At 43.9% G+C, this 24,554-nt stretch overlaps 1 protein-coding gene across 1 annotated transcript in view; it reads right to left on the reverse strand.

Annotated features, from left to right (window-relative positions):
* LOC307229537 (nucleosome-remodeling factor subunit BPTF-like) overlaps window positions 1-24,554 on the reverse strand; it is a gene marked incomplete at its 5' end in the record, with an annotated part of 90,162 nt that overhangs the window by 27,747 nt on the left and 37,861 nt on the right. The window contains 6 exons of the mRNA XM_079999536.1: window positions 16,660-16,921; window positions 17,828-18,042; window positions 19,376-19,490; window positions 19,687-19,817; window positions 23,276-23,428; window positions 23,913-24,126. Of these exons, the coding sequence (XP_079855662.1) occupies window positions 16,660-16,921; window positions 17,828-18,042; window positions 19,376-19,490; window positions 19,687-19,817; window positions 23,276-23,428; window positions 23,913-24,126 (1,090 nt within the window). The remainder of the gene's footprint in view (window positions 1-16,659; window positions 16,922-17,827; window positions 18,043-19,375; window positions 19,491-19,686; window positions 19,818-23,275; window positions 23,429-23,912; window positions 24,127-24,554) is intronic.

Genomic DNA, 24,554 nt, shown 5'->3' on the forward strand with positions numbered 1-24,554 from the left:
GGACATGTTGCATCCTTGTTTGACGCCGGTTTTTATGTCGAACCACTCGCATATTTCTCCTTGGTCTTCTACTGCACACTGGAAGTCTTCATAAAACATTTTAACCATTCTCACAATCTTTTCTGGGATTCCGTATTTCTCCATTATCATCCACAGGCTTTCGTGATGTACGGAGTCAAAAGCCCTTTCGAAGTCTACGAAGTTCATGAATAGTGTTGCTTGCCACTCATTAACCTGTTCAATGATGTTTCGCAGTATGAAGACTTGCTCTGTTGTTCCCCTACCTGTCCTGTAACCTGCTTGCTCCTTTCTCAGCCTGCAGTCGATTCCCTTTCGTATGCGATCCACAATGATCCTTCCAAGTACCTTTCCCACTACGGACAGTAGGGTTATGCCTCTCGTGTTCTTGCATCCTTTAAGATTTCCTTTCTTTGCTAGTTTGATGATAAGTCCTTTCTTCCAGTTTGTTGGGATCTTCTCATGTTTCCATATTTTCCCAACAGCTGATGTACTTTCTTTGCTGAGAACTCTATATCCGCTTTTAATAATTCCGCTGTGATGTTGTAGATTCCTGGTGCTTTTCCATTCTGTAGCCTTTTTATTGCTTCTTTGACCTCACCTATTGTTGGTTCGGTTGTTATGTTTTCTTCAATTCTGTCTTTGAATTCACATTCGTCGTCTTGAGTTATTGGGTTTGCTGGTTCTGCTCTGTTCTGCTGTCCATCTCGACTTTATTGCATCTCTTGGGCTGATGAGGTTGCCATCTTTGTCCAGTACTGCTGTGCTCTGTCTGGGTTTTCTGTTGCACAGTATCTTTGTGAGTCCGTATAGTGTCTTCATATGTTGTTTTCTTGCAGCACTTTCGGCTTCACTTGCGATGTTCTCCATCCATTTCCTTTTGTCTGCTTTTATACTTCTCTTCACCTCTTTGTTCTTATCCACGTACTTCTCTTTTAGCTGTTTTTTGATTCTTTCAGAACGTGTGCCCAGGATCTTCTTGTTTATGCCATCTCTTTGTTCTACGAGGCTCCACGATTCTTCACTAATCCATGGCTTCCTCCTTTTCCGTGGTCTGCCCAAGACTGCCTCAGCCACTTCCGTGTAAGCTTTCTCCATTACTTGGAAGTCGCGCTCCACTTCTTCATCTTCCACTCCTCCCTGCTCTTCCTCCTCCAGGACTTCGTACTTGTTCCTTAGACTGATGACAAACGTCTTCAAGATGTTTTCCTTCCTCAGCTTTGCTGTGTCATACTTGACTCTGCAGCTTTTCTTCTCATTAGGTTTTCTCTTCAGTCTTAGCCTAATTGTAGTGCATACCAGGTAGTGGTCACTTCCATTGTCTGCAGACCTGTATGCGCTTGTATCTTCTACCGAATTCCTGAAACGCTTATTGACAAGGGTATGATCTATCTGATTCTTGGTCTTTCCATCCGGAGATACCCACGTTGCTTTGTGTATGTCTTTATGTGGGAACAGAGTTCCTGTTATGACCAGCTCGTTCATGTCACACATTTCGCACAGCTTTTCTCCATTGTTGTTCCGCCTTCCGAGTCCATGCTTGCCCATGACCCTTTCGTAATCTTGGTGCTCGTTTCCCACTTTAGCATTCATGTCTCCTGTCACAATCAGCATGTCGTGTTTGTTCCTATTGTCGAGTACGTCTTGCAATCTCATGTAGAATTTGTCCTTTACTTGTTCATCTGCATCTTCCGTTGGCGCGTAGATGTGTACACACGTCAGCTTAATGTGTTGGGAATGGTACCTGGCTTGAATGATTCTTTCGTTAACTGGTGTCCAATCAATCAGGGCTCTTGCTGCTGTTTTTGACATCAGTATGCCTACGTCTTGCCTGTGGTTGTTGTCGTCTCTTCCTGAGTAGATGATGGTTTCTCCTTCTGCCAGTTCCATTTTTCCTTGTCCTGTCCAGTGTGTCTCGCTGATGCCCATGATGTCGATTCCTCTGGTTGCCATTTCTCTTGCTGCTAGTGTTATATTTCCGCTTGTGTACAGTGTTCTTACATTCCAGTTTCCGATCTTCATGGTATTCTTCGGGTGCAGCAGTAGCTTTTTCGGCCCAAGGGCGTCCTGTTTGTCTTCTTGGCTTTTGGCCCCTGCGCGTCACGGTGTCTCTCTTGTTGTGAGGACTGGCTACAGTTTTCCCCAGTGGTGGTGGTTTTGCTCTGCTTGTGGTTTCTGTAATAGTGTTATTTTTCCGGGAGCGAGTTATTGGCCCTCAGCCCAACCCCCAACCTGGAGGGCCAGGGATATGTTTACACATGCCTTGTGCTAGGAGAGTGGTCTTCCCAGACTTGAGCAGTCTCTCCTACCGCTCGCGTTGACCACACGTTGAACCTCACCTTTGGTCCCAAGGATTCTTCCGCTGAGGTTCCCATCCGACGCCCTGCTGCCGACGTCTTCACCTTAACTCCGTTGGCCTACCATTTTTTTCAGGGTTCCCATGAGACCTTCTTGGTTACCGTGACGGCTCGGGGGCTCAAGACCCCCACCATGCATCGCTCCCACACGTAATCCCATACTTTGGCGTTTCCCAGGGTGCACCCACGAGAAGGTGGAGTAGGACTTTTGCAACTGACAGCCAGTCTGATGGGGACTATGGTATTGAAAGCTGAACTGTAGTTGATGAACAGCAATCTCACATAGCCCCCCTTCCGGCCATCAAGGTCTGTGGATCTGTTCAGCCGGTATGCAAACTGCAGCGGGTCAATGGCGCGGGGGAGGGAGGAGCTGATGTAATCCTTAATCAGCCTCTCAAAGCACTTCATGACCACCGAGGTGAGGACCACTGGACGGTAGTCATTCAAGCAGGCAGGAGAGGCGATCTTTCGGCACAGGAATGATGGTGGACCTCTTGAAGCAGAACGGGACTACAGATTCCCCCAGGGAGACGTTGAATTTCCTAGTGAGCACTGGGGCTAGCTGGTTAGCACAGGTATTCAGTACTCACCCAGATATGCCATCTGGGCCCACAGCTTTCCTGGTGTTCACACGCCTCAGAGACCTCCTGACGTCATGCTCAGACACAGAGTGCGCGCTTATCCACAGCGATGTAACTCCAATTAGCCGGTGAGCTAGCGGTGTTGTAATCAACCTCAAAACACGCATAAAAGGAGTTCAGCTCGTTGGCTAGGGAGGCGTCGACACTCGTGGCTGGGGAGGGTCTGATCTTTTAGTTGGTTATAGTCCTCAGCCCCTGCCACAAGCATCTGGTGTCCTGTTGCTCCATCTGTCGCTCCAGTGTCTCTGTATGTCCGTTTAGCGTGCTTCACTGCTCTCCGCAGTTTGTATGACGCCGCTTTGTAATTGTCCATGTTGCCGGATACAAGATCTTTGTTGTAAGCGGCCGTGTGAGCATTCAGAGCGTCGCGGATGTATTTATCCACCCACGGTTTCTGGTTTGGAAATATCCAAACTTTCACTGTGGGAACGATGCTGTCTGCTAACGTAACTATGAAGCTCATAGCAACTTCCTTATACTCGCTGATGTCACTGGAACTTCATTGGAACATGTCCCAGTCTACCTCACTCAGAGCAGCCTGAAGCATGGCCTCTGATTGGCCCAACCACCGCTTTACGTCCCTTGTCACTACCTTTCCACATACGATGCACGGCCTGTAAACAGGAAGCAAAGAGATGGCAGTGTGGTTTGATTTCCCGAAAGCAGGGAGTGAGACGGTCTTGTATCTGTAATTGTATAATAAGTGTTTAGCAGTGATCCAAAGTTCTATCTCCCCTGGTGGCACACATGATATGTTGGTGGAAATTAGGCAGAACTATTTTAAGGTTCACACTCTTAAAGTCCCCAGCCACCACCACAGCCACGTCGGAATTTTTGTTTTGGAAGTCGGCACAACACATCATATATGTCTGATAGTGCTGTGTCGGTGTCCGCTTGCGGTGAAATATACAGTGGGACAAAAAAGTATTTAGTCAGCCACCAATTGTGCAAGTTCTCCCACTTAAAAAGATGAGAGAGGCCTGTAATTTTCATCATAGGTACACTTCGACTATGAGAGACAGAATGGGGGGAAAGAATCCAGGAAATCACATTGTAGGATTTTTAATGAATTAATTGGTAAATTCCTCGGTAAAATAAGTATTTGGTCACCTACAAACAAGCAAGATTTTTGGCTTTCACAGACCTGTAACTTTTGCTTTAAGAGGCTCCTCTGTCCTCCACTCGTTACCTGTATTAATGGCACCTGTTTGAACCATCAGTAACACACTACGCCGCCAGGGACTCAAATCCTGCAGTGCCAGACGTGTAGCCAGTACGTCTTAAGCCAGTACATGTCCAGGCCCGTCTGAAGTTTGCTAGAGAGCATTTGGATGATCCAGAAGAGGATTGGGAGAATGTCATATGGTCAGATGAAACCAAAATAGAACTTTTTGGTAAAAACTCAACTTGTCGTGTTTGGAGGAGAAAGAAAGCTGAGTTGCATCCAAAGAACACCATACCTACTGTGAAGCATGGGGGTGGAAACATCATGCTTTGGGGCTGTTTTTCTGCAAAGGGACCAGGACGACTGATCCGTGTAAAGGAAAGATTGAATGGGGCCATGTATCGTGAGATTTTGAGTGAAAACCTCCTCCCATCAGCAAGGGCAGTGAAGATGAAACGTGGCTGGGTATTTCAGCATGACAATGATCCCAAACAAACCGCCTGGGCAACGAAGGAGTGGCTTCGTAAGAAGTATTTTAAGGTCCTGGAGTGGCCTAGCCAGTCTCCAGATCTCAACCCCATAGAAAATCTTTGGAGGTAGTTGAAAGTCTGTGTTGCCCAGCGACAGCCCCAAAACATCACTGCTCTAGAGGAGATGGTCATGAGATGGTCATTGAATGGTCATTGAAGTTATTGCCCTTGTTAATCGTGTTGGCATGTAGAATCTCTGCCGGCCACTCTGGATCAGCAGATAAAATGTCCCAAAGTTGTTCTTTCAGGGAATTTTTTATATCCACCAGTGCATCGCGGTCGTAGGAGATCACTGCCGATGAGTTTTTGACGGACATAGTGATGTAAAATAAAAAAAATAAAAAAGCTAAAACCTGCTTAATCACACGGAGTGGCGACCACAAGTGGCGGCGCCAAGCAGCTAGCTCCAGTGCAAGATACTCAGTGCTATGCACTAATAAACTCAAATCAAACCAACAATTATCTGGATGCTTGACCGCACTTTAAGGAGCAGCAGGACTAAGAATGGTAGAGAGTTTCACTGTACCTTTAGATATAATGGGCAATGCAACTCCAACTGTTGCCCTGTTCACCTGTGTGTGCGGGAACTTATGTGTTTACAATCAGGCATTACAATCAAGTGTACAGAGAATGGTCTTACAATCTTGCGTAAAGATGCAAGATTTTCCATTGTTCAGTGTAGCACAGAAGCACCAGGTTATTACTATACATGGGATTTACAAAAAAGCGGTCCACATTACATCAGCAATGAATTATGCATTGTACTGCCAGAATTTTTGATGTAGACCAGGACAAAGTTTGAGAAGAAATGGTTTAGAGAAAGTGTAAATTGTTATCAGGAAAGGGAATTCTCCCCACAATTTTATGTGTCAACGGTCCGATTGACCCCGACACACGGTGCCTGCTATGAGGTTTATGATACCTTTCCACATGTATTGTTGGAAACATTACCTAATTTATCATGGCAATCTATAGTCCCTTCCGGTGCCAAAGAAGTTAGTATAATGGTTAGGCAGGTGCGTCCTGAAGAAAGTAAATTTATCCAAAGAAGTAATATTTGATGGTTTCCTTGTCAATCCACCCTTACGGGTGCATGATCAGTCTCAATCTTCCCCAATGGTAATATGACACAATTTTTTGTTAGCTTTAATGTTGAGCAACCCCATGAGTTCAATGGGGTGCCAGAGACATTCTGGGCCACAAATAAATATGACTTGGACTAATAAAGGGGGAAACTCCCCTTACAGTCACACCAAAATCCTCGTACCGGCTGTGTAAACCGCAATATCTGTTGCGACCAGATGCCGTGTTAGGAATTACACCAGTATTTGAATCGCTCCTAGAAGTAGACATTGTTGTTGTATCTTGTCCTCATCTCCATGCAATACACCAATACTGCCTGTTAAGAAGGCAGTCTTGTGGCGTTTTGTTCAAGATTTGCATGCTATGAATGATGCTGTTCATCACAAAGTGCCTGTTGTTCCTAATCCCACTACCATTTTGTCTCAAGTCCATCAAAGGTACATCAAAATGTTTTACGGTTATTGACCTTGCAAATGCTTTCTTTAGCATTCCTGTAGACAAAGACTCACAATCGTGGTTCACTTTCACCTTTAAAGGGAAGTGTTAAACATAGATTTGCAAGCCACAGGGCTATGTGGAGTGTCCGGCAGAGGTCTCTGCCGCATTAGGAGAAAGTTTAACTGGTTTCAAATTAATGAATCGCAGCAAAGTAATCCAATATGTCGATGATTAACTGATCTGCTTGCCAGACAAGCAGTCAGGTTTTGCCAATACACAGGCCCTCCAAAAATACTTAGCTCGAAATGGTCACAAAGTGTCTTAAATTAAACTCCAGCTGGTACAAAAGAACGTTCACTATTTGGGTCATGACATTTCAACACAGGGTCGCACCGTGGTCACCGGTAGAGTTGATGCCATTTTAGATATTTTCCAAATCCACAAAAAAGTGTTTCCTGTCACTCTTGATTGTGGATTATGTGATACTTGCCCAACCATTATCAGCAATGGCTCATGGGAAGGACTTATCGTCATCAGTTAGAGTAGATTTGGACACCTAAGGCGTAAGAAAGTTTTGTTTCTCTTAAAGCTCTTGCACCTGCTCCATGTTTAGGTTTGCCGGATATGACGCAACCTTCCACTGTAACTGTGGATGAGAAGGATGGTTTCATGTCAACTGTGTTGCTACAACCTCATGGAGATAAATAATGTCCTGTTGAATACAATTCTCAGAAAATTGGTGCTGTGGCTAGTGGGTTGCCTGCTTCTATGGAAGTAACTGCACCTGTCTCTCTTGTGGCTTACCGTCTGCTCACTGTTTCAGTACCACATGCTCTAGCCTCCATCTTGCTACAGAGCAAAACAGCTAATTTCTCTCTAGCAACAGCTCCTCATCATCAACAGATGCCACTTTCACTTCCTCATGTCACACTGAAGCTATGCACCATTCTTAATCCAACTACCCTTCTCCCCACCGCTGATGATAGAGATCCACATGACTGCTTGGCAGCGATAGCTGTTGTGGCTTCCCCCCACCCAGATCTTACTACTGAAGCTCTTGTAAATTATGATATGGACATTTTTGTGGATGGGTCTGCACAAAGGTTGGTGACCCGCTTGTCGCATACTCGGTTGTCAGAAGCCTGGGAATGTGACTTCTTTTGAGACTCTTTGAGGTTAATTGTCGATGGGAATTCATAGGAATTCAGGGAAATTCTCTCTGGACCGAAGTACTGAGAGACCTGCCTCATGCAGGACCTGGGGGGAGTGGCTGAGAACAATGCTATCCTCACGACCCAGGTCAAAATTCAACTGAGAGGATTTAAACAAATTGGTAGGGTACAAATACCCACCAATACTATTTGTTTTGTCTGTTTGTTCATCATCTGTCTTTAGTTTAACCATTGTTTGTCTATTTTGTACAAAAGGTTGTGTTTTGTCTTTTTGTTGGAGCCTGTCTTTGCTTATTTCATTTAGGTGCGGGCCAATGTGACACAGTGTAGTGAAGGTGACTAATGGGATATACGAAGTATCCATTTAATGTCATGATGCCATTTGCAAATGTACTGCTCACACTTATGCCCTAACCCCATCTCTAAAGGAAACGCTCGAGCCAAAGCCGGCGCTGTATCTGACACTGCACATGTTCTAAAAAGCGGTTGTCTCCCCCACAGATCTGGAGGACACAGATTTCCTCACTACATTGTGGCCTGCAAAAAACAGGCATCGGCTGTAAGGACCATGTATCAAAAAGGGGGATGGTTAGAGAATTATGTAAAGATTACGATATCCGAGGCTTCACAGTATTTGCTGAAAATGTTTAAAAGAAATTGGCTATTTGTGTTGAGAACAACACAGGGAGAGGTGTTACTTTCGCCAGCTCTTCCCAACCTACCCTGCTTCCCCTCCATCAGAGTGCTCCCTTTTAGTGGCTTATCAAGGACTTAATCAAGCTGACCCCAGAGTTTCCATTAGAAAGAATTGCTGCCAGTTAAAGTGTACTGGAAGATTTCAATGTCCTGGAAAAATGGAAGAGATTCCGGTCAAATATTATCTGTATCTATTGAGCTTAAAAACAATTGAGGCAGGCTATATAAAGTATGAAATCATGAACGCATGTTGATTTATAATATTTTGTTATTGATTATTCAAAATAAAATAAGTCCCATCAGTTAACGCAGTTTTACATTGGGAGAAGGATGCTGAGGACGGAGCTGCCAGGCGAGAGGAAAAGAGGAAGGCCAAAGAGAAGGTATATGTGTCCCACCACAGCAAAACATCATGTGGTATATGTGTCCCACCAAAGCATTTCTCAAATCCCCAAGTAAGTTGAAAAAACCTTTCTAGAAGGGAAATTAGATTTTTCCAGATTCGTGTTCCTTTGTGTTATTTTTTTAATCTCACAACGTATTTTCAAAACGGAGTTTGATTTGTAAATAGTAGAAAAATGTTAAACCGTGGAGTAAAATATTCCCGTTAGATTACATGGCGAAACGCAGTTCACTTACCGAGACGCTGAACAACACCGATCGATTGTTTCCTATAATGCGAGCGTCCAGGTTAAGATCATTCATCCATATTCCATGTGATGTGAAGTCACAATGTGAAACCGTTTTGATAGAATTCAACCTTTAAATCGTACTACTCTTACACACACGGAGCCACTGTTGTGAAACGGCAAAGAAGAAAATCCATTTGTGTCACGCACCTACGTCACTTCCGTAAACAGACGGTTAAAGCGCAGCGCGGGGGTGTTTCGGTCTCACTTGTCTGTGAAAACGTTCTCCTCCATCTGGTTATGGATTACGCGAAGCGGATGGTGGAAACTCTGAATCATATTTCGGACCTTAATCTGACCAGTGCGATAGATCCAAGTCAGTGTTAGCAGCGCGTACTGGACTTTCCGCGATGATAGTCAGTTCTCCGACAGCGACGTGGAATCTGATATTACTCCGGACTTGGAGAACATTTCAAACAGCGAATTTCAAACTTAATGTGACGATGAAACTGAATATTTTCAGGAATCACCGGTTGAGACCGACGATACGTCCGTTGTTACAACGGAAGAAGTTGATGACATGATGAAGTCAATTGAGGTTGGTGACAGATTTTCAGATTTCAGATTTTCTGAGACTTATATTATTGATAGCCTATACATTTTGTTGTGTTGTCCGTACTTTTAAACTCCAAAATAATTCCACTTTATAAAACATGTATATTTTAACTGTTAACTAAAAGCTTTTTTAAAAACAAAATCAGTTGTGTTGTTGAGCTGTTCGTGATTGGCCCATTCAGCAGTATGTTAAGTAGCCATGAGGCTTTGCTTGTCCGCCGACTCCATTTGCATTCTGGGAGCTGGCTGAATGAACCTGGTGTGGGTAAAACTTTGGAGGTGATTATCTCAGAATCACAGTTTGCCACACCGTTGTCATTAACAAGTCATAGCTTTAAAAATATTTACTTGTGATTTGCACTAGTGACACCTTGTTTGGAAGCTCTGATTCTCGGGAAAAAAAAATCTTGAAAGCCGGCAAATGACCCTAAAGTATGCGCTGGGTCACATATGGATGTGGTGAGGGAGAACATGCAGGCGGTTGGTGTAAGGGAGGAAGATGAGCAGAACAGAAGGTATTGGAGGCAGATGATCCGCTATGGAGACCCCTAACGGGAGGAGCCGAAAGAAGAAGAAAAAGAAGAAGTTAACGCAGTTCTAAAAACAAACAAATAAATAAATAAATATTACGCATATTACGATTTTAAATCAAATAATTTCCGTTTGTGATCAATAAGTAACAAGTACAGCTGTTTTAATTAACATTTTATTCAAATACAATTTTGATGTAATCAAAAACAAAATAAATATGGCAAATCTTGTCTAATTAAATAATAAAAGTTTGTGGTGTTGCACATCTTGTCGACATATTTTATACAATGATTATTTTAGTTTGCTTTGGGTCAGATCTTAAATATTCAAACTTTGGATCTATGTGTCCTTGTTGTCAGATTAGTGACATTAGTGTCCAGAGTTCTGGACACTGCACTGTCGTTGCTCTGTGTGTACTGTGTTTACAAGTGCAACCTGTCCCGAGGGAGGGGGTGGGGCTTATTTCTATGTCGACAAACGTGATTGGTTAGAGGTGACAGGTCAGCTTTAGATCATCCAAACTGATTGACTTTCCGTTGCAACTTGCCAACAAGGAAATTAACAGATCTGCAGAATTTCTTTTATCGAAATGATGGGGTCTATTTGATTTCGACATAGAGGAAAAAAATATTGTGATAATTATGGTTATCATTTTTTCAGCCAGCACGAATTAAAATTGTGCTAAGAGGAAAATATTTTCAACTGACATTATGACAGCAGAGAATATAATTAAATATGTCAGATTTGAACAGATTTTCCGGTCAAAAACCGGTAATTACGGGATAACGGAAACTCTCGCTGACCCTCCGTCGGGGTGAATACATATATATTGTGGCGTGTAGTAGAGGGGTGCTACATTCCCATTCAGGATCGGCTTACACATCACAAAATGGCCACCACTGCACACCCTACATCTCCCAGAATGCCTTATCACTCACACAAGTGTAAGTGCATTAGCCTCCCAATTGAAGCAGGACTTAGGAGCTTCACAAACACCAGAACAAGGGACAGAGAGCACACGGACGGAAGGAGCTGGGAAGTTGGACTTTGAAAAGCCCACCTACATTCAAGAAAGTACCTTAATGACAAGAACTGTTAAAGTGGAAGGAGACACCCTTTAAAACGGAAAACTGATAGTTTATGTTGAACACTTTTTGGAATTCTGTTTGAGAATTAAAGAACTTTTTTCTGCTCCGGGATGTTTTTCCGATTCCTGGACCCGTTAAGGGCGCAAGAACGGCCAACTTGTGTGCACGCATCCCATTGCAAGAAAGTCCCCAACCCTCCAGAGAACCGAATAGACGAGGGGTCGGCAACCATTACAATCAAAAGAGACATTTTTGGCCAATTTTTTTTAAATTTTATTCTGTCAGGAGCCGCGAAACATATTTGAGCCTTATAATGAAAGTAACAGCGTATTAGATCTAAATGAGCATTCACATGTTTTGTCAGAATGCAGTGAGGACCCAAGTGCAAATGAGAGGCAGGACACTGAAGCAACGTCTCAGTAGATTTGGCTGGAAGCTCCCGCTGACGGGAGCCTTCCCACTACTGTGGGTGGAGGAGAAGGAGAGCATTCTGCATTCTTTTTAGCTGCTCGCAGCAGCAGGATCAGCACCTTGGAGAGCACCGCGGCTCACAGTTCTGACAGTTTTACCACATGTGGCTACTCTGCAGTGGGTTATTTATGATTATTTGGTATTTTAACTTTGCATTTCCATTACAATAATACTTGTTGCATTTAAATTATAGAACTATAATAAAGAAAACCCTATGTTTTTTGTTATTATTATTGGAGGATGCTATTACCAACAAAACTGAATGAATTATGTAGTGGAGAACAAATCGACTGCCATGTGTAGACCTACTAAATAGAGTAGCTATAAAGAGCTATGCAGGCGTACTTTGAGTCCTCCTCGTGTTTGTGCAAATGAATAAAATAATAAGTAGCCTACTTTGATAATAAATACAACACGTAGCCTAATAACCCAAAAAAATAGTAAAAGTAAAAAGAATAGGCCAGTTTCGATTTAATTTTGACTGAAGTCCAGTTCAGTGCGAGGTAATCCTCTTCTTTTTTCCTCAGCCACGTACAGCAATAAACCCCCGGGCCTGAGCATAAAACACAACAATATAAGCTAAGGGTCATTCCATTCATTGTCAAAATCACAGCTTGCTCGAACAGATACTTTGTTGCAAAATAATAGCCTATTAAAGGATAGTGTTCCCACCTGTTTAATGCGATTTATGTTTCTGATGTCAAAGCCAAAGTGTTTTATTAGTCAAGTGTACAGTACAACACAAGGTAATTCGGTACAATGAAATTCTTAGGGCATGACATGCAACAACTACGTAGTGGGCATAAAAAGATAAAATAACAAGGCAAAGATAAGGAGGACATTTTTTTTTTAATAAAATAAGAATCTAATATTAAAAAAGTAAGAGTCGAGTTACAAATAAGGGCAAGAGGTCACAGTGTATGTACATAAAATTTAAATAAGAAAATAATCCTAAAACCATTGTAGCAGTGACTCAGTGAGTCACTGCAGATCTTCTCGATATCAGGGCTTTAACATGTAACTTTGATCTTCACACAAGACTGCAGTCTCATTTCTGTGGCAGGAGCGATGCTTGAGAAAAATGCTTCTGACCGGTGACATCTTCGAGCTCAGCTGTCAGGCTTTCGAATTTAACACACCAATAAGTCTTTGTCAGCTATGTCGGCCAGTTCTATTTCAAGCTTGGGTTGACTTACTTTTGGGAATTCGGACATGTTCAACAGGGATTAGTCAAATGTCCAGGGGTGTGACAGGGAAGGATAGTGTAGTGTTCCTTTTGGAACTCGCTGAATCTTTCCCCAAATGGGGTTTCCATTCCAATTATCGCACGGTGTAAACAATTGATGTGATTGTGTCCTTCTTTGAACCCTTTCAGGGAGGGGAGGTGGGAGAGCGTGCTTCTCTGTACATCTCTGGCGAACACTGTCCACTTGCGCTCAAACATCTTCCAGCATCTGCAGAGCCTTGCATCCCTTTCCCTGGCGACTTTTGTTCAGCCTCTTTAAGTGACTTGTCCTGTCCACCATGAAGTGCAACTTTTCCAGCAAATTAGGATCTTCCAGTTCTGGATAGGTCAGGCCTTTTCTTTGCAAGAAAGTTTTCTTATGTTCTACACAAGCGGCAAACCGTTTCAAGACGTCACCCCTGGAAAGCCGCCGGAGTTTGTTATGCAGCAGGAGATCCGAATATGCGCTGTCTAGCAATGCACAGAACTGTCTGTGGTTAAAGTGTTTTGCCATTATTTTGTTGACTATCTGGATGACAAGGTTCATCTATGCCATACACCGTGGGGAGGGAGGGGGGGCCGACTTCTGGTGTAAAGTCACAAATCCCTTCTGTGTCCCTCTCATAATAGGTGTTTGATCTGTAGCCACTGACACCATGTGGGTGGTGTTTATTTCTTTGGCTTTTAAACAGTTCAAAACAGCCTCACAAATGTCCTCCCCTGGTGTTTGGCCTTTCAGCGCTATTGACTCAATGATTTCTTCCTGTGGCCCATCACAGTTCACATATCTGCAAGCAGTGCTGTCTGCTCAATATCGTTCACATGGCTAGACTCATCGCAGGCAATTGAATGTGCTGAAGATGAATTGATGTCCTGGATTTGCTGACTGGTGATTTTTGCTGCCATTTTTATGGCCCCTGTTTTATGGAGCATTGACGGTCTTTGCGGAGAGGGGCATATCTTTAAGTTCCTGAACTATCTCAGATTTATTTTTTAAGATGGAGAATAGATGATCTGATTGTGGCAGTTCTGCCTGCCACATGCCACCCGAGTGGCGTTTTCAGGGCCCTCCAGCACAGAGACACAGAAGATGATGAGTTGTAGACAGCAGTTTATTGTACTGAGGAGGCTAGGTGGAATTAGCTTGGAGCAGATAGAACATGTCATGACAGGGCTCCTCTCCTGAGTGTGTGTGGGGATGGGGGTTTTACTTGCTGCTCGTTAGACCAACTAACTAGCAACAGGTATGCAGCCACTCTGATCATTTAGTTCCAGGTCAGGTGTGGCTGCTCAACCAGACCATCCCCACACCACACTGATATTTTAATGAATGACTCTTTCATGTATTCTCCATCTGTGAATGGTTTTCCACGCCTTACTATCTCCTGAGCTGCCACAAAACTAGCAGCAATCGTAGAGTTTGGAGATTTTATCAAATTCTTAAAATAACATTTGCTCTGCTCTGCTTTCTGCAGCAGTTCCCAAATTGCTCTCTCTCCCATCCCCTGAGACAAATGGAAATGTCTTTCGATATTACTTTTTTTTTGTTGTTTATCAATTTCTCACTGCAGATCAAGCATACCAGTAAGACAGCAGCATTGGCAGTGAAAGCAAGCAAATCTGTCCACGCACTATAAAATTCTATATTTTCCTCCAAGACTTTTTTGGTGGGATTTGGAGTCCATAATTAGCCTAGCTAGTGAAACTAAAGACTAGCCACTGCTGTTGGGGTTCTGCAAAATTTAGAGGATAAGGCACCGGGCTACAGACATTAGGCTATGACGCACATTTTAGTTGACTGAAATGTTCAAACATTTTTGTTTTATTTGGTGTATAGGCTACACATTTTTATAATTAGAGAATGTAAGAATCACTTTAGGCCTACAACAATGATGAATTCAAATCAAAATGTTAAAAAATAACCGTTATTAATTTCCATATAATTTTTTCTCAAAGCCACAGAGAGCTACTGGAGAGGGGCTAAAGAGCCACATGCAACTCTGGAGGCGCAGGTTGCCTACCCCCGGAATAGACGGTGGACAGATCGTCAGAGGTGAACAGAAGTCACCCTCCCAACCAATGGTTGTCAAGTGCTAGTAACCTGACTCCAACAATGATGCCTCCTCAACAGAAGAAGATCGGTCTCATCTGTATGATCACCTTCCTCATCACCACCATTGTTCTGCCAATTGCCCAACCCTGGAACACAGTCCCATGGTGGGACTTAAATAACAGCCGCTCCTGCACCACACTCACACCCACACCACACTCAGTAGATGATGTTTATGTTGAATCATGACTACCCGTACCTATAGGATGCGTTAGTCATCATGCTCACACGATGTCTCCTTTGTTTTTGTTATTATTACATTTCGCATTACTCTCGCTCAAAAATAAGAGAAATGCTGCGTGGCTTGGCACAGACCCCGGATGGCTGAGGTGGCTGGTGGAGCTGCAACAGTGGATTCAATAGGAAGCAGCGCTTACAGCACACCACGTTCTCGTACGCTGCACCAAAGCTTCAGGTGGACTTCTACCGTGATATCATAATACCCTGGTTCACTCGGCGTATTGAAACATAGGGGGCATACTGAAAGGTTCGATGACATACCCTGTACCGTTCCATCCTTAATCATAACTGCATTTTCTTTAAGGTGTTTGTCCCATTAGGAACAAAAGGGAGGAATCTGATAGAAAAATCCCATAATCGATGCTTTCTTCATATAACCAATATTCACATGTTTTCTTCATATAAACAATATACAGGTACTCCTCACTTAACGACCCAGTTTCATTCCTAGGACCAGGTCGTTAAGTGAATACGATAAGCGAGGACCCGTAGCTATTGCGAACGCTAGTGTAGAGAATACTGACAGACTGCGGGAACGAGACTGAGAACGGTGATGAGATGACATGTATACAGTTTATACTGTATAGTGTATATATTGCATATAGTATATATAGTGTATATAGCAACAATAGTTTATATAGTATATATAGTATAAAGGGTGATGCGCGATGGGATGCTTGATGCTGAGACACCGAGTACGCCGCAGTATTGGACACAGCGCACAATGCAGACAGGTCAGAGTGCTGGTCGTAAGGCCAAACGGTTGTTAAACAGATAGGTCGTTAAGTGAGGAGAACTGTACATATGTTTTGTTCATATAACCTATGCTTGCATAACTAGGAAGATCACCCTACCCCTGGGGTTAAGCCTGTATATTTTTAATCTCCAGCTCGTGAAAGCTGTACCACCCATCCGTCGCCTCCAGTTTATGTAGAGATAAGATTCTCCAGTTTGAAGGCCATACCACACTGCCTTGGTCTCCACAGTACTTTAAATTGCTAAGTAAAGCCAGGTGCATGCATTTTTTGAGACATCCACACACCCCTTTTACTTCTAGACAGTGCTTCTTTGTTTCCCATACAAAAACAACTGCCAGCTGTGCATGCCTGCTCTGATATTGCTATCTTGCACAACAACATTGTGAACTGCGAAAGTGCCCGAACTGTAACTGCTCATTATTTTTTGAACACATCATGTATTATTGTATGAAGAACTAAACATGAAACTGGGGGCTTCGTCACAAGACAACGACAAATCATGAGACTAGGGGCGTAGTCACAAGACGACACCCAACTTTTTGTAGGTATACAAACTCCCTCTGGACAAATGTACGGGGAGAGATTACTGTATCACTGTTTCAAAGTGTGTCACTGTGTTACTCTCCAATTTTGCAAAATAAATTTTGTTCTGGCTAACTTAACAAGGGTCTCAGGCATAGCATCTATAGGGTCATCCATCAATTTTCTAGCCATCATCCCGAACCCGATCCATTCAATAATTACCCACCCATCCATTCATCCACCAAACCACTCATCTATCCATCATCTATCCAACAGTTTTACACCAATCATCCCCTCCACATTTCCAATTATCCATCCATCCATCCACCCTTTCATGAATTCCTGTCATACTGTGGATCACGGCCCTTACCCGGGCTGGAGGTGGGCGTAGTGGCGGACGCCATGGGGGTGAAGAGGAAGCGCTGGAACTGGCCGTTGGGAAGCGCGGCCTGCATGAGTTGCTGACCGGGGCCGGGGATGACTGTCACCCCCTGGGGAATGACCTGCAGCTGGCCCGCTGTCTGACCCTGGCCCTGGATCATCACCGTCAGACCCTGCTGGGCTCCACCGCCTGCAGGGCCGACCACACCTGCACCGGCCAAACGCTCCGATCCAGGCGTACCCTGCTGGTTCTAAAGGATAGAGGCAAGTCAAGACGTTTGATGCATGAGTGGTGTAACAGAGGGTACACAACATGATATAACGTCACAGTTGTAGACAACACGTAGCCTAATAGATGTTTTCCGTTTTAAAAAGAACCAATCAGTAACAACTGAGTGCTTAAGGAAGCCATAGGAACTACAACTACATTGGTATACGTGGCATTCACGACCCCAAACTGAACCCAGACCTCTGCTCTCACCTTCCATCCCCCTGAGCGACAATGTCCTGCAATGGACAGAAAGTATTAATGGCTAAATTAAAGTTCAATAACTTCAAGTTATACGGCAATATATACCTTTGCAATCTGTTTTAAATATTAAAAGTAAGTCCCAGCTAGCTTATGTGGGAAACACTACAGCATAGCATTCTCCCTCTGCATGGAATTTGAACTTTTTAAAAGTGCGAACTTCCTTCCACCAGTATTCACTCGTGTTTTGCCAAATGCTTTGTCTTTGGCTTGTTCGCCTTTGAATGTAGCTTTTTGGGCATTGTGGCCATGCTTGCACAAATTAAACTAAACCGAGTTTGGGGTTGCATCGGGTAGTTGAAGGGGATAATTCCTCATAAACATTTTACAGACTAGAGTGCCTCTTTTGAGAGCTTTAATTTCTCAGCAGCCATCAAGGTAACAGTGGAGTGAAATGGCATTGATCAACATTTGCAAACCCCCACTGATATATGATGGTCAAATATTACTGATCTATTACTAATATTACTGATCCTTTAAATATGATCTTATTTTCTTCTGAAAGATATGTTCCTGTGTTCTTGCCCTCCTCCACCCAACTTCTACTCTTGAAAGTGTGCCTCAGTGATGCAGTGGCAGTGCTCCGATTTATCTTCCAGTTCCACCACTCCGCGTCTCCCCTACTGACCTGGGTCAGCTGGGTAAGCTGTGCCAGGGTCAGTTTGACTTGTCCCTGCTGTGCCCGAGGTGTGCTTGGCGATGTTTGTGCCTGGGTCTGTCCCGGTGCCAGTGGGCTGGCCACCCGCTGGCCTGTCATGGTGGTGACAGGGCTGCCGCCTGTTATCATCGTGGAAACGGCCTGTCCACGGATGATCTGCGTCACCACCTGCTGCCCGCCCTGAGCTGGAAGAGGTAAAGGGTGTGTGGAAAGTTACACAAGGGCTCTCAAACTCAAACACTCGGCGAAAAGAATAAAACAAATAAAAGATCCTATATACACTATATACTGTACAATACAGTATATACAGTTATTTAAGCACATGTTGTCCAACTTTTGCTTAGTGTTTACTTCTGCTGATACGGATGAGGGAGCAGAAACCAGAAATACTTGTGTGCTGCTGTCTCATTATTCAAACGTACGTAGTGGTGCCACAGTCAATCAATCAATCAATTTAAATCTGCCATCTGGCATCATATGCAGCTGCCTTAATGTATTTATTGAGTTAAAATCCTAAAAATGTTTATATGACTCTGTTGTACTTGATTACGATAACGTGGTCTAACTAAACACTGAAGCCCACTAGATTTTCCTTTTCTGAGTTGGTCCCGCCCTACTGGAAAGTATCCAAGCTAAAATGTTTATGTTGACAAGTTGCGCAGTTGGATGCAACTTGGTAAATGTTAAATGCAAAATAAAAAGTTTATTTATATGCTCCAATTTTGCAGCCTTGCTTGAGAATTTAATGATTTATTTGAAATAAAAGACAAATCTAAACGGGAACAGTATTTGTTGGCCAGACTTAACAATAAATTCTAAACATGTGGGAGTCCATATGAAATTGTCTCAGTAAATTGGCTGGTAGTTCGAGAATCCTGGTTTATACAATGGGTTCCCAAATTGGGGCGGCCCCTCAGAGTTTAATGTATTTAATTTAATTTTGTTTTGTTTTTTAAAAATACTGTATATACTCAATCTTCCCAATGAGGATGAGTTAGGAGATTTGCACTTTACGTCAGCAAGATTTAAATTAAATCGTACATTTTTTCATAGCCTGTAGCAGCCAGCCAGAGCTTAGACCGACAAGAGGACCTTGTTATAGAAAGTTTGGGAACCCCCCTTTTAGACAACTTGAGATACACACTCATGGATATGTACTGGCCGTAAGGACCACAAGATTCATTATTGGTGATAGTAAAAGTTTAGTAGTCTCCAGCGGGAACACAAGCATACAGGGAAAGAAAGTGTGCATTTTCAACAAAATAGCCTTATTGGTTAAAATGTGTTAATTATGGCTTCCTACTTGAAGAACTACAGGTTTGCATTTGAAAGTGTCGATTGCCTATTCCTATTGTCATGAAGTCAAGTTGTCATGAAAGAGCTACTTTCGCACTGGATAAAATGAGACAAACCTTGGCCAAATAGTTTTGTGAATTAACCAGATGAGAAGTAAAAGTCCACTGAGAGAGAAATATCAGCAGGGAGAGAGCTGTGAGACAGAGAGATGGAGAGGGTTACCTTGTTGGACTACGATGGGTGTCCGGAGGATGGTCTTACCCAGGGCTCCCGTCTGCTGGATGGGTGTTCGGATGACGGCCATCCCAGGCCGGATCTGACCTCCAGTGGTCAGGACCTAGAAGAACCATTTGCTGTGAACCATTACCAATTCCACCTACAATTAATTATCCATGTGTATAAACAAAGAAATGACTCGCTTGGTTAGGATACAGTGGTTTGTAATACACATCGAGTTTTGCCCCGATATCATATAGTTCAGTGGGATTAACCGGCATTGGTTCCCTCAAATGGGATGGCGGTGGTGGCGTTACCTGCTGGGGGGAGCCGGGAGTGTTGGGCCTGATGTTGAGGGTGGCGGTGCGGGGCTGGAAGGTGTTGTAGGTCTGCGTGCCACCTGTTGTTCCGGAAGGAATGATACCCAACACCTTCTGCTGGATGACACCTGGAGAAAGACGACGGAGCGGACGAGGAGCAAGTTAAAGGCTAATGACATGCAACCAGGCCTCGGTGGCCTTCAGCGAGATCAACAGCAAACGTCTTCTGAATTGAAATTAAGTCATTTTAAAAATGAATAGCTATCTGCGGGACCCCCACAATCGGACATGCGAAGTATGTACAATGGAGTGATTGTGCGGGGGGGGGTGGACAGGACGCTGCTCAATATATCCATTCGTGGGGCCCACCTCTTTGTAAGAGCGCCAGCCTCTGATTTGACCCATGGCAAATATTATTGGAGCAGGTAAAAACGAAAGCTTCAAAGGCCGTCTGAAAGCCTAGCTGGTTTGCCCACCTCGTAGGCGAACGATCCCACCCTCCTCTTTCTGACAAAGGATGCGTTTGATATTTGTTCAACAGGTCCTGCGTCCGTACCCACTAACGGCAAGCCGGCGGGGCCACAAACGGAAGCCCCCCCCCCCCCCCCCCCCCCCCCGCTGCTCTCTCTGCGGTCTCACCGCCGTGACCGAGCAGGTAAACCTATACATCAAGGGTTTCCCTCTTCAAACAGGGACGCAAAGCCGCCCGCTCGTAAGACCTGGGGAGCTGCCCGCGGCACACACACATCAAAAACGTGGTTGTATAGAGCGGCTGTTTAGCGAGGTCCAGGAGTCGGAGGTGCGGTGAAAGTAGCGGTGCACTTTCAATTGCATTCAGAAGTGTAGTATGAAAAAAAAAAAAGGAAAAAGGGAAAAAAGGAATCCCTGCCATAGAGGCTTACCTGTCTGTGAAGGCAGACCTCAGGGGTAAACTTGTTTTCCTGCCTGACTTCCTGAAGGCCTTCCAAAACAAACACGGAGCCAAACAGTCACGCTGGGCAAACAGACCAGACGCGGCCATTAAAAACGTTACACTCTGCCTCAACCCAATTTTCTTCTTTAAAGCCGCCTCCAAAGGGAGGAAGAAAAAACCGCGCTGCAATTTATTGCTTTCCCTGTTCAATTTAATTTCTCATTTGAGGATGGAGATGTCTATGTCCGTTAACAATGTGAGTTTCTTTCTCGGGGTCCTTATCTTTACAATACAATAAAAGAAAACTGAGATATCAAAACGTCCAGATTTGGGTTTGACAGTGTGGTGTAATTGATAAGATCTCAAAACTATAGTAGCTTCTTAATGGTCATTACAAATTGGACTGCTATGTAGGAGGGCCTTGCTCTGGTATGGTTATTGTGAAGCTTATACAAATATATATTTAATATATATATAGTATATTAAAATAATATATACAAATACAGAAGCTGTCTCACCTGGTTAAAAGGCAGCTCAGCAGTTTCTTGAAGCGTTGCTGTCGGATGTATGGCCATTTAAGCAGTGAGCGTAAAAATGATAAATGTGGGTTTTCTTTCGTCAATGGTGTCCTATTGAGATATCTACAACTTCTTCTAAGAACTATATAGCCTCACAAATCAGTGCCAACAGCAAACAGAAAGCCTCCAAATAAGGGAGGACATTATACATGGGATGACATCTTTAGATTGACGAATCAAACATAACTTTGACGTCAAAACAATCCGTCAAATCTTGTCAAAATGTTGCAGAATAACTTTAATAAGCTGTTTTGATGATGACCTCATGAGACTGGGCTAGCTAAGACACAATTAATACAAGTTCTAATTTGATTGTTAACCCAGTCAAGCTTACCTGAATTTTCCAAAGAAAGACATTCCATGTTTTTTATTTGAAGCAGCTCTACACTCTCCTCATCCCCCTACAATTCAGTGGGTCCAAGGACGGCGCCGGGGGGTGCTAATATGAACCGTCACCTCACCCACAATGTCAATATTGACTTTGAAAAGAACTTGACTGAGGTGTTTGAAGAGCAGTCTGGCTTTTCTGGACCTCAGACTGCACAAGTCTACTGTCACAAACCGTCCAACCTAAATGACCGCTCCTCTACCACTAGATGACCACTCGTGATGTAGCTCTCCAAACTGGGGCAGTGACTCACTGAGGGTTGGGCACACAGAGGGCACCACAGGTGGCACCTGCACAGTATCGCCAAAGGAACATCCCCCACCAAAGAAAAACACAGTGTAAGGATTCGGGTAGCTAGGTCAGAAAGGCGGCCTTGAAATTAATTTTGCTTTATTGTACTTGTAACTAGTGGTAACAGACGGAATACAAACAGGCCGGGCACTCCGGTCGCTGGGCCTCAAAAGCTTTCCGTCCAGAGCTGCTGCTGCCCTGAACACATCTACTTCACCATGTTTGACCCCTCTCCTCCATTACGGAATTAGATGGACAGCTTTACCCATCATGCATCTGATGTCGTCTTTGCTACTACTGTATGTTTGGGTGTAATGGACCTCTATGTTTGTTATTCCTTGAGTCACCTTCGCACGTATGGTTATGATGTTTTGCCAATTTAAATGCATTCAAAAGGCCCTATTCATTGTATTTTTTAAGTAGCGTTAGCTTGAAACCTCTTCTCAATCAACAATTTTCCTTTGCAAAAACTCATTAGTTATTATTAATGAAATCAAAGTTGGAATTTAGCCTAAAATGGGTAACATAACATTGTGGGATGGATCGTAAACTGTAACAGTGTTTCTCAATGTGGCGCCTCGGGACTGCCCAGGGGTCCTTTGAAGTTGTTCCAGGGGGTCCCCAGCAAAATGGTTAAGAGTTAAACTTCCCCAGTATTTCATTTACACAATGTTGGCACCATTAGAGTGTACAAAAACTACTGTTTAGATCATAGTTTCACTCGAATGGGGATCATGGCCTAATGTGTATACAATTCAGGGTCCTTGATATGAGAAAGGTTGAGATTCACTGTATCGCCATTAGTCTTTAACAAAGTGCCTCTACATGTACATATGTTCACTGGAGAGGAACACAGCACTGCACTGTGGCCAAACCAAACCGTGTCCAATCTGTGATTCGCTTCAGATGCACAAACCTGACAGACCAACCTGTCTTTTAAGGAGCCAACTATTTTGATACTTGAAGCCGAGGGCTGGCTCAGATTTGAGCTTTCACAAAACGCTGCTCTCCTTGTAAGTTTGGCACCCCGACAGTGTCAAATAAAAACACTGGCATGTCTAATTTGTTGACGCCAAAATGTTTGGGATGTCTCCGCGCCGGGGCTGCGGTATTGGGTGCAGGCGAGATTTCAAAGACGGGCTCCTGCTGACTACGTCTTGGCTGGCGCACTTGCTGACCTTCACAGCAAACTAATTAAAAGAGGGAAATTGAATTTAGATGCTCCAATATATTTGCAGAGGGTTTAAAGTGGTAATCCGAAAAGAAATATTTTGTTAAAAAAATAAAAAATGAACCTGCCTGATGCGGCATCAAAAAAAGGCAATATTTTAAATTGGTACAGGAAATGACAATGTTGCCAAAGCTATACAGATCCCGTCAACTGCGAGTATGACTATGGTGGTCAGTGTGCCGCACCTCCTTGCGTGGTCGGCACGTTGACCGTGACGAGCTTGCTGTTGGCAGGCAGAGGCAGCTTGGCAGTCAGAACCTTCCCCCCCACTGAGGTCCCTGTGATCTGGAAGGTCTGTCCGCCTGATGTGGCCACAGTGCTGACTGTACCTGCCGGGCCTGTCCAGCAGAAAGACAACTGTCAGTTCAGAAACAACACAAATAATCAAATACACACTAGTGGACACTAGCACATGATGACATCAGTGTGCAATTGCCTAGATGAAGTGGAGGAGGCAGGGCCTCATCTAAGCTGCCAGACGACTGTATACGTCTACATCAAGACTGTGAAATGTCTGGAAATTATGGGATTATTGGGTGTATCATGGGAATGGGGGGGGTTAAACCCTTATACATTGAATAATTCCAAGTAGTCTGGTAATCACAGGAGAGTAGATAAAATTCTGATTTAAAAAGCTCCTCCTGTGATTACCACAGGGCCTAGAAATACCATCAAAATATTCTCTTTTTTTGTTGGTTTCCCAGTTGTTCTATGACCATCTACTGCTACTGTTTTCTACGCACAAATGTGACACCACAGTGCACCCAGTGCTTCTCTTCCAAACCAAAGGTGACTTTGCCACCAACTACAAGCTGGCCGTACCTTGCGTGGTCTGACCCTGTTTGACCCAGGTTGCAAAAGACTGCTGGAAGTTCTTGTTCTGCTGGAATGTGACGGGAGTGCCCATCTTGGTGGTCAGCACCACCTTGGTGCCAGGGGTGACCTGGCCCATGATGACCTTCGGGGAGGAGGCTGGCGCGGAGGGGGTCCCGGAAGCAGCGGCTGCAACCAAACCAGGTTTCTGCTCCAGGCGCTTCTGAGGAAGGGAGTGGGCGAACGGATGAATGAGAATACCAATAAAATAAGGAAAATATCCATCAGTACACGTGAACGGCAATAATGAATCAGAGTCCTGCACCCTAAAGGTGGGTTGCACCAACAATGATTAAATTAAGTGCTTATTAACTTTTTCTTTTTTTTTTTTAAACCTGTGCTGTCAGCATGCTGGGCATACAACACAGAATATTTGTGCCATTGCATTCAGGACAGAGTTAGTCTGCAAGTGGAGTTCAACTTCTCAACCTGCAATGCAACTCTTTATTAATTCTTAAATCATCAAGAACTGCTGCAATAACTCTGTCCTGTGGATCACCTATAGGATGACAAGAGCACAGTTTTTGTTGTTGTTCAGAACTGCCAGCAATCCCCCTCTTTGGTGAACGATCTTACCATGTTTGGGTGTAT

This window comes from Zeus faber (assembly GCF_960531495.2).
Source record: "Zeus faber genome assembly, chromosome: 4".
NCBI lineage: Eukaryota > Metazoa > Chordata > Actinopteri > Zeiformes > Zeidae > Zeus > Zeus faber.